A 10484-nucleotide genomic window follows, 5' to 3' on the forward strand; every position below is an offset into this window, starting at 1 on the left:
ATGCTTTTAGAAGGAAAAAAAATTGCATATATTTTTTATTTATTACAGTACATTACTCAAAAATGAATTTTTACACTACTGTTTAACAATTGAAAAAATAACCCAAGCAATAAATTCAAACTTCAAAGGTTCTTCGAGAATATTTGTGCATGTAGGAAAAATTTTTCAGTGGGAGTTGTGATTATATATAAAATGATGTAGGAAAAATTTTGTACAAAGTATAATCCATATAAAATTTGTAGTTAGATTTCATGCATAACTCAAATTATGTTTGTAAAAGAAGTATTTCTCAAATAGGAGTCCATAAAAAATAGGTAAGATTAGTATAATTTAAATTGAATTTGAGTTTGTGTATAACTCTATATGTAAATGAAAAATATATACTGATATGATTTGTTTCTCAGTAAGCCTTGAGAAAAGCACTACTTTTTTATAGGATGATATATGATTTTAGAAGGGGGGGGGGGGGGGGAATTGTATATAATTTTTATTTATCACAGTACATTACTCAAAAATGAATTTTTCCTCACCAAATCACTTAAATATATTAATTATCATTGTATGTAATCATACACTCAAAATAACTACCATAACTATATCCGCATATATATGAATTGAACAAACAGGAATTAGGCTTCGTTAACACCAAAATCATATATCATAATCACCAAACAAACCCGAATTAGGAATTTTCTCTACAAATCAACTCAAAACAATTAGTTTTCCAAGAACAGAGCAGAGGATAATAGATGCGATTGTGAATCATCGATATCAATTCTTGACAGGTTGAGTTGTCAGACCAAACCCGAATGGGAACAGAGGATCATAATGCGAATCACCCACATTCATCGGCAACTGATCAACCGTCTTGAACCAAGTCCGCGCAAGTTTGCCAGTAAATCCATAATCACCAAACAAAACATCAGCAATGCCTTGGCCTTCAGTTCCTGGAAGCCAGGCAGCGACAAGAGCATCCATTGTCGCGACATAGGGCTCAATCACAACAGGGCGGCCAGAGATGACGATGACAACGCATTTAACAGCACCACATACGTTTTTTATGGTGTTTGGCCCGGGATCTATCATCGTCAAGCTCATGCTATCGCCAAATGTCTCAACGTAGGTTGCTTCACCCACGACCACAATGGCGTAGGCGAATTGGTTGGACTTGACAAAGTCTGCGTCTGGGTTTTCGTTGTAGATGACTTGGGTAGTTGGATCAACAGTGTTTTTCACAGCAGTTAAGATTGATGTACCTGTTAATGAAATGTTGTTTCATGAGACAGATGAAATGGTTATAATAGTAGTGTTGCAGTAGTTATTTTGTTTTTTGCTTTTTATATCCTTCTACACTAGATGAAACTAAAAAAAAAAAAAAACCATTTTAACAAAATTCATTGAAGAAAAAAAAATATGTGACTTCTCATCTGTTGCCAAACAGAGAATGTATGTAAGTGACTATCCTATACAGTATAAAAGAGCGATTCAGTGTACAAGACTCTAATCCAATATAATTCCCATTGCACTGGTTAAGAATTAATTTGTTCTTGAAGAAAAGTTTTGTAAATCATAAACATTTTAATGAAAAATAAACTTGGAAAACATACCAACTATGAGATCATTGCCACTAACACCCCGCCATTCAACTGTCCATCCTCCACACTGATAACCCAAGTTGTCGGCATGACTTCCAGCAACAAGTATCTTTTGCACCTTTTTGGGAAGCGGAAGCATTGGCTTATAACCAGCTTTACCGTTCTTTAGAAGCACGAGTGATTTCCTCACAGCTTCCCTAGCCAATTCTCTATGTTCCTATTCCAAGTGAATAGAAAATATAACAATTAAATATATATATACAAAAATTAAAAATAAAGAACAGATATTCGAGTTCACAATGATATGAACCTTGCTTCCCAGTTGGTTGACTAAGCTATTGTCAGCCATTGGATTTTCAAAGAGTCCCATGACGAATTTGACCCTCAAGATCCTCTTCACAGCATCGTCAATCCTGCTCATTGGGATGATATTGTTCTTCACCTGGAGGGTCAAATCATTGATGAACTCTGTAAAGTCGTTCGGGACCATGACCTACAATTCAAAAATAAAAGATAAAATGTCAACTTGTATCAATTTTTTCAATGATCATAGAATAATATTACTAAATTCTACATCACAAATGCAATTTGACTGACCATGTCGATTCCAGCAAGGACTCCAGCTTGAACAGAATACGAGTAGTTAGCATGGGGCGGGGAGGTAATTCTGTCAATACCCTGCCAATCTGAAATGACGAAACCCTGAAAACACAAGAATAAAAAAGAATTACAGCTAGAATTTCGTTCCACTGATTTTCAACTGAAAAATCACTAAAAATATGGCGCTGCTAAAGTTATTTTTGGAATCAAAATTGTGTGACAAAGCTTCAATCCTAGTCAGTTGTGTGCTTTATATAATCAACAATAGAATAGATTTTTTTCGTTTACCCTGAATTTGAGCTTGTCTTTGAGAAATCCAGTGACAAGGTCACGGTTAGCGTGCATCTTTACTCCATTCCAGCTTGAGTAAGATACCATCACTGTCGCAACACCTTTCCTGATAGAGTCAATGTATGCGGGCATGTGAATGCTGAGCAATCCGCGGAAGTCAATCACGGTGTTGTTCTCATTTATGCCCTTGGTTGTGCCACCATCTCCCACAAAGTGCTTAGCACAGGCTGCAACTCTTGTCCTTCATTAAAAAAAAAAAAAAAAAGAAAATATCAGTCAGGGGTTTGCTTTTAATGGTTTTCAAATTAATCTTAGAAACAATTCGCCCATGTGATTTTCCTGGCCACGAAACATGTAAATCATATTTCTACAAAATTGAAATAAGCAATGACACATTTGATTTCTCAGTCCAACTAACTTTTTACATTTTTTTTTTTTTTTTTTTTGGGTACAGACGAAACCTTTGCAAGCATAACAGATAAACATTTAGATAATATTGTACATGGTATATAAGAAAATAGAAAGTGATGTGAAAATATATAAGTAAGAAAGTGATGTGAAAACAGTAGAGAAGAGGGAGAGAGAAGAACTCAAACGGTCAATCTTTCTTAAACTCAATATCTTATAAATCAAAAGCTGATCATTACACTGTAAAGCTTAGCATATGTAATAGTCTATTAACTCTAGTCGAATAGATAATTATCCCTATTATTATTTGGAAACACAATCAGAAATATCTTATAAATAATAATATAACTAATCTAACTAAATATCAAAAATATTAATTTATCAATGACATTTATGAGACTAGAAGGTCTTCAGGCTCACGGACTTCACCCTAGGTCCAATAATGGACTTCCAACCAGTCAAGGGCTGCGCCATCACAGCTAGCTACCGAACCGTCACATTCAACTAGAAAATGATTAGAGTGGGAGAGGGGTGCCTGCTGTACAGCAGGCACTGCTGTACAGCCAAAAGGGCAAAAAGAAAAGAAAAAAAAAACAAAAATATCTGAAGCCCCTTATTTTTCCATTCACGGCACAGCCTGCTGTGCTTAAAGTACAGCAGGCACCCCTTGTCCGATTAGAGTGACACGAGGAACACATCCTATCAAGTTACAAAAAAATGAAGCTAAAATATAGGGGACAAACTTTAATATTTTTGTCCTTTCTCAATGTCCATTGTGCAACATTTTAGCAAATGTTAGGCCCACCATCATGTGATTGGCAAATATATGTCTACAAGCAATTAATCTTACATGGAAAGTATTTTAACTTTTGAAAATCGAATGAGAAACTTCAAGGTCAAAAGATTTGCACTCCACGTGATGATAAAGTATATGCTAATCAAAGAGTTTGTCCGGGACCATTTAATTTAAGCAGTACGAACACTTCGGAGACCCCTTTTGAAAAGTGGATTATAAGTCCTTATCCAAATTATAACTCACATTTTCTCTCATAAAAAAAAGTTACTTATAATCAATTTTTTTTAAAAATTGATTATAATCATCTTTCTAAAATAGTCCTGCGATAATAAAACATCGACACACTTCTTGACAAGTGTATCGTGTCACGTGTCTGTGTCTTAATAAAACATCGACACACTTCTTGATCTAAATAAGTGTACTTTTTATTTTTTTACGAAAAGATGTGCAGAAAAGTAAAGAAGTAATGTGATAAAAAAAAGATAAACAGATAAATTATATGGAGATGCCAAACTTGGCCTTAATAAAACATCACTAGTTAATAACAATTGTCCTGGTGGAAAAAGCGGAGAGAGGTAAAAGGAGATGTAGGTTCATACTTTCCGGAAACAAAAGGAACACCCTTTTGAGAATTTGCAGTAGGGAGATCGCCTTGTAAGCCGGGTATGATTTCAGTCATTTGTTGAACAATCTTATGATCTTCACTATAGCTTTCATAACACCGGCCCCATCTTGGATCCCTGCAGACCTGTAGAAACAGAATTATCAGACACCAAACCAAACTATAATTCAAACAAGGTTAGTTTGTTGTGTACTCTAATAATGTATATTTACCGCAATACATGGAGCGAAAACATAAGGGATTCCTGTAGCCCTAACTTCAAGTGCAGTTGCTTCCCCAATCTTCTTGAGAAGTATAGGATCCCTAAAAAGTCGACATAAATTTCAACACAGATCAGCCAACAAAAAATTGGAACTAGTGGATTTAAAATTGGAAGCAAATAAATGCAAGCGAGCACTTCAAGGTCGTCTAATTTCATTTTAACTAGGCACCACAGCTCGAAAGTTTGTAGGAATAATTATGAGTTTTAAAAATTAATAACTATACTTAACTCATAATCAAAATTCTATTAAAAAAATAATTTTTTTATTTAAAAAATTTTAAAAAAATCCAAATCAGCTTGTTTGGTTCCAGTTTTTACAAAACGGTTTCCAGAAAATTCTACTTTTTCATTTTTCGTATTTTAATATTTTCAATGAATTTTTTTAATATTTTAAGCAATTTTTTTAATTTTTAGACATAAATATACCTAAAAAGTAAAAAAAATTGTGAAAAAGACCTTTTAAAAATTCACTAAATTTCAAAAATACGACAAAAATACGAGAATTCAGTACATTTTTTATATTTTTATTTTGTAAAATATTTTTTCACAATTTTTATACTTTTTAGATATATCTAAGTAAGGTGCATCTAAAAAAATAAAAAAAAAATATTGAAAATTTTAAAAATATTCACTAAAAATAAAAAAACACGAAAACCCAAAAATTCAGTTTTTAAAAAACTAAATTCAGAAAACTGAAACCAAACACACTGAATATTTTTTATTTAAAATATTAAAAATATATATATACAGTATATTATTTTTTGTTAAAAAAAAATTATTTGATTAGTGTTTTAAAATTACTTTTGATTATATATTTGTTTGATAATTTATTTTAATTGTTTAGTTTAATTTTTTTTTTATTCTTTAAAAATTACTGTGACAAATTAATTTTTATTTAAATTTTTTTTGTTAATTTTAAATGAATGGCCAAATAATTTGGTCTAAAAAATAATTTCTATATTTAAAAAAATATCAAAAATAAATATAAATTATTATTTTTTTCAAATAATAGGTGCCAACTGCAACACAAAAAAACACAAACAAAAATACTATTTTGGTCGACTGACCAAACATCCGAGAAGATGTTTTCAGATGTCCGAGCGAACAACCGGATAGACCCAATCCCCTCTTTTCAAAATTCAAAAATTCTCTCCTTTGAGTGAGTGTTCAAATGTAGTCTTGGAATCAATTTTTTAAAACTTAAACCAAATAAAGAATTGAAACATAAAGGTGGAATCATGTTTCTAGAGTCAAACCAATCATGTTTCAGCATTGGAAGGAGATCATGATCATTGGTTATGAGATTTTTTGCCATTGAAACTTTGCCCAAATAAACATATTATGAGCCAATTCTTCAAAGTTCCTGCTGTCAATTTTTTGGTAAAGTCCAAAACGCTGAAAGTTTTAAATTACCTACTCTTGAAATTTTTGAAGTTAAAACACAAGCTTAAACAAACAAATCAAATGACCCATTTTTCAAGTTTCCCAGCTGTCAAATTACTAAATTTTCAACATACATAATAAAATTGAAAATAAATCAATACTTACGAAATCTCTTAAAGTCAAAAACCTATCCTATTCAAACACACAAGTTCTAAGTTGTCAATTTAGTATTACTTTATACAAAATGCCCTTTAAATTATCAAGTTATAATATAATATATTAGTCACTAATAATTCTTTACTGTGATCTTGAAAAGTGTTCACCACACACAGACCACACATCTGAGACTACCAGGATTCAAATTCCTTTCGCATTTCACACGAGAACCAAAAGATAAGCATATCTAGGCTAATAAACCCTGTCAGGCTAAAAAACATTTTTAGTCCCAGAATCATTCCATAAATCAATGCTAAATATTGCTGCGAACCCAAAGAGAAATATTATGGAATCTAAAAAGGGTTATATCAACAATTTTTAGTCCTAGAATCAGCTCTACTTGCCTGGTAACTCCGAGCCCAACGTTATGAGGAAAAATGGTGGCACCATAGACATTGTTGTGGCCGTGGACAGCATCGATCCCATAAATCATAGGAATTCCAAGACGGGTAGAGACAGCACCCTTTTGAAAATCATTCACCATATTAACCCAAGTTTCGGCAGAAGCCTTTGGAGCCGGTACACTGCCTCCACCACTTAGTATACTTCCTGCTCAATTCAATTCCTCTTCTTCAGTACAAAATCAACACATTCACATAAACAATTAATGGCTCTAAACAACACTGAAAGTAGTTTAGACAATGTAAGAAACTACAGAACACCAAATTGTAGAAGATAAAAGAGTTTTTAAAATCTCTATTAACCAAACTCAGCCTCCGTTTGGGAAGTGGGTTGGCTTTTTGACTTTTTGGCTTTTTTGGCTATTTTAGCCTGGGCTTAAAAGCTTGGTTTGGGAAGGGCTTTTTAGCTTTTTGGCTTTTTTGAGTTTTTTTGTGAGAGAAGAATGTAATGATTATGGGTTGGATGTGATGTTTTGTTTGTTATGGCTAAAATAGCCTATTTTGTTTTTTGTGGCTAAAATAGCCAAAAAAACCTCCAACCCACCTTCCCAAACGGTGCCTCAAGCAGTTTTTAACTTATTTCAAACTCATGATGTCATTTCTATCATGAAATTGTGTTTTCAAACAGGACTACTTCCAAGTGTTTTCAAAAACAATTTCAATACCTTGTTTGATTTAGTTTTTAAAATTTTTTAATGGGTATGTATCACTTTTCTAATTTTTTGTTTCATTGTTATTAGTGATTTTTTTTTCTTTCATATTTTAATATTTGTTTAAAAAAAATTTAAGTGGATCTAAACTTAAAAAAGTGAAATATTTATCAAGAAATCTCAAAATATCACGACAAAACAGACCGAAATTTATTCAATGTGTTTGGTTTGAGTTTTCTGGATTAAATTTTTTGAAAATTGACTTTTTTGGTTTTCGTATTTTTTTGTTTTTAGTAAATATTTTTTAAATTTTAAACATTTTTTTACTTTTTTAGATTACTTAGATGTATCTAAAAAGTAAAAAAATTGTGAAAAACTATTTTAAAAAATTAATTAAATACATAAAAATACAAAAAATATATTGAATTCTTATATTTTTTTTTTTTTGTATTTTTAGTATTTAATAAATTTTTAAAATATTTTTTTTACAATTTTTTTACTTTTTAGGTGTGTCTAAAAAGTAAAAAAATTGCTTAAAATATTAAAAAAATTCAGTAAAAACAAAAAAAACACAGAAAATAAGAAAGTATAATTTTTTGAAAAATATTTTTTTAAAAGTGAAAACAAGCAAGGCCATTGATTTTTTTCTTTTGTTTTGAGGGACCTACTAATAAGCAGCTTATTTGCTACAAATTATAACATCACCTCTTTATTTTTATTTTTTTTTCACATCCTTTTGTAAAAAAATCAATAAATTAAAAAAATAATCAAACTCCAAACCATCCAAAAAAATAAACAAAAGTATTTAACACCAAAAAAACAAACAAGATATGGATTTGAAAAATAAGTTGAGAACTATTTGAATTTCAGAAATTAAAAAATAAAAAAAAAACGTGGGTTTGGTAAATAACCATATGAAGATATATATATATATATACTAGTGGGTGGCACACACGATGTGTGTGCAATTTAAATAAGTAGGAATAAAAATAATAATAATGAAATTAATATTATAATGTGTATTTAGTTTAAGTGGTACGAGTCCTCGTACTTAAACCCATAGTCATGGGTTCAAGCCTTACCCATCTCTTTGTTTAACTTTTTTTTTAAAAATAAAAAATACTGCCCATCTCTTTGTTTAACTTTTTTTTAAAAAATAAAAAATACTGCCACATGGCATGAGGAGAGTAAAGGTGCCTTGCCCATCTCTTTGTTTAACTTTTTTTAAAAAAATAAAAAATACGGCCACATGGCATGAGGAGAGTAAAGGTTCAGGACACCATAAGAGTTATGTGTTCAATTTATAATAGTATACATAGATAGATATATATGAAGAAATTGAATAATTTCTATAGAGAAATGAAGGAAAGCAAGATTGCATATACCAATGAAATACTGTTTCATGACATCAGATGATGCAACATTGCGCTCAATCTGCACCATCTGCCCAATCTTCTCCTCCACCGTCATTCGTTTCATTAGGTCATTGATTCTAACATTCAATGGCTGTTTTGGGTCGTTGTATTTCATATACTCTGCTTCTTCTGTAATGCCTACCCACAAGCTTAATAACACCACCACAAACCCAATCATGATGGGTATTGAAAATCTCCCCATTTTGGTGTCTCAAATCAACTATCTCTCTGCCTTCAAATCTGAAAAATCATAGCACAACCATAGAGTCTGTAAGTTCAAATCTAGTCAGTCTTATCAATATATATACACATTGATCTCAGAGCACAACAAGGTTCACTGGAAAACAAAGAAATGAGGCAGGAGGAGAAAGTGCAGAAATGCTTTGAACTTACTTGATGGATCTTCTTAAAGCTTGGTCTCAAATGGAGACTCTGGAGATATATATATATATATATAGAGAGAGAGAGAGAGATAGATAGAGATAGAGAGAGAGAGAGAGAGAGATTTTTACGGGGAGAGAGAGAGAGAGATGTACAGAGAGAGCCTGGGGTTGGATGATATAAATAGATAGCTCTGCTCTGTCTTTCTGTCTTGCAGTTTCAGCTTTTTTATTTTTAAATCCAAGAATAATACTACGGACATCCCTATATTTTACCCACAAATTCAAATATAATGACGTTACAAGGGAATTGAGCTCATAATAGGTGACACTTCATCTTTATACATCATTGTTAATTGAATTATAATTAAATATTTAGAATATCAAATATTGTGGGAGTAATTTGAAAAGTTGATTAAAAAAAAAAAATTATTTTTTTATGTGTAAAAAATGTAAGAGATGATGTGATTTAAAATGAATTAAAAGCTAGAAGTTAGTTTTTAGCTAACTTTCCAAAAGGTTTTGGTTTTAATTTTTTAGATTTAATTTTTTTAAAATTAAAATTTTTATTTTACGTATTTTTTTTATTTTTAGTGAATATTTTTAAAATTTTAAGTATTTTTTTATTTTTTTAGAAATACCTTAATTAGATTTATCTAAAAAAATAAAATATTTTAAAAAATTAATAAAACTATAATAATATAAAAAATGTATTGAATTTTTATATTCTTTTTATAGTTTTGGTATTTAGTGAATTTTTTTTAAAAAAAATTCATAAATATTATATTTTAAGTGTATTTGTGTTAGGTGTATTTAAAAATTTTAAAAATTATTTAATATATTAAAAAAAAGTAAAAACAAAAATATATATATAAAAATAAAAAATTTTAATTTTTAAAAAAATGAATTTAAAAAATTCAAACCAAATAAACTATTATTTTCAAAATATAAAAGAGGTGCTGTTGTTGTTGGGTATTGTGCGATTTGGCCGACTTGGATAATTTAAGGGAGAACTGCTTTGAGAGGAGAAGAGGAAAAAATTACTAAAACCATAAAGAGCGTAAATTAATTTGTGATGGAGATGAAAATTTATGAGGTGCAAATCGCACTTTAAGAAGAATTAAGACAAAATATATAGAGTGTAAATTTAGTAACAGTAATAATGAAAGTAGGGAAGAAGTGAAGATTGAGAACTAAAAAATTGCTTAAGAGTGAACACTTTCGTTATCTAAGGTCGATTATCACAACAGCAGGAGAGATTGATGCAGATGTGGCCCATAGGATTAAGGCGGGATGGTGTAAGTGGAGAAGTGCGTCTGGGGTATTGTGCGATAAACGAATACCCACTAGACTAAAAAGGTAAGTTTTATAGAACGGCTATTATACCAGCTATGTTGTATGGGACGGAGTGTTGAGCAACCAAGAAACAACATGTAGATAAGATGAGTGTGGCTGAGATAAGGAT

General features: G+C 30.7%; 1 protein-coding gene across 1 annotated transcript; it reads right to left on the bottom strand.

Moving 5' to 3' along the window:
• Positions 1–519: 519 nt before the first annotated feature.
• Positions 520–9285, bottom strand: LOC114271165 (uncharacterized). The gene is made up of 10 exons (XM_028212775.2): positions 9033–9285; positions 8610–8879; positions 6518–6722; positions 4525–4615; positions 4290–4438; positions 2484–2727; positions 2193–2297; positions 1906–2088; positions 1608–1812; positions 520–1256 (listed from the first exon to the last, which is right to left on the bottom strand). The coding sequence occupies exons 2-10, from the start codon at positions 8839–8841 to the stop codon at positions 772–774; spliced, it is 1899 nt and encodes a 632-aa protein (XP_028068576.1). The 5' UTR covers positions 8842–8879; positions 9033–9285; the 3' UTR covers positions 520–771.
• Between the last annotated feature and the right edge of the window lie 1199 nt (positions 9286–10484).

Source organism: Camellia sinensis, unplaced genomic scaffold (genome assembly GCF_055761805.1).
Source record: "Camellia sinensis isolate YWXY unplaced genomic scaffold, ASM5576180v1 Unanchor1, whole genome shotgun sequence".
In the NCBI taxonomy this organism is placed as follows: domain Eukaryota; kingdom Viridiplantae; phylum Streptophyta; class Magnoliopsida; order Ericales; family Theaceae; genus Camellia; species Camellia sinensis.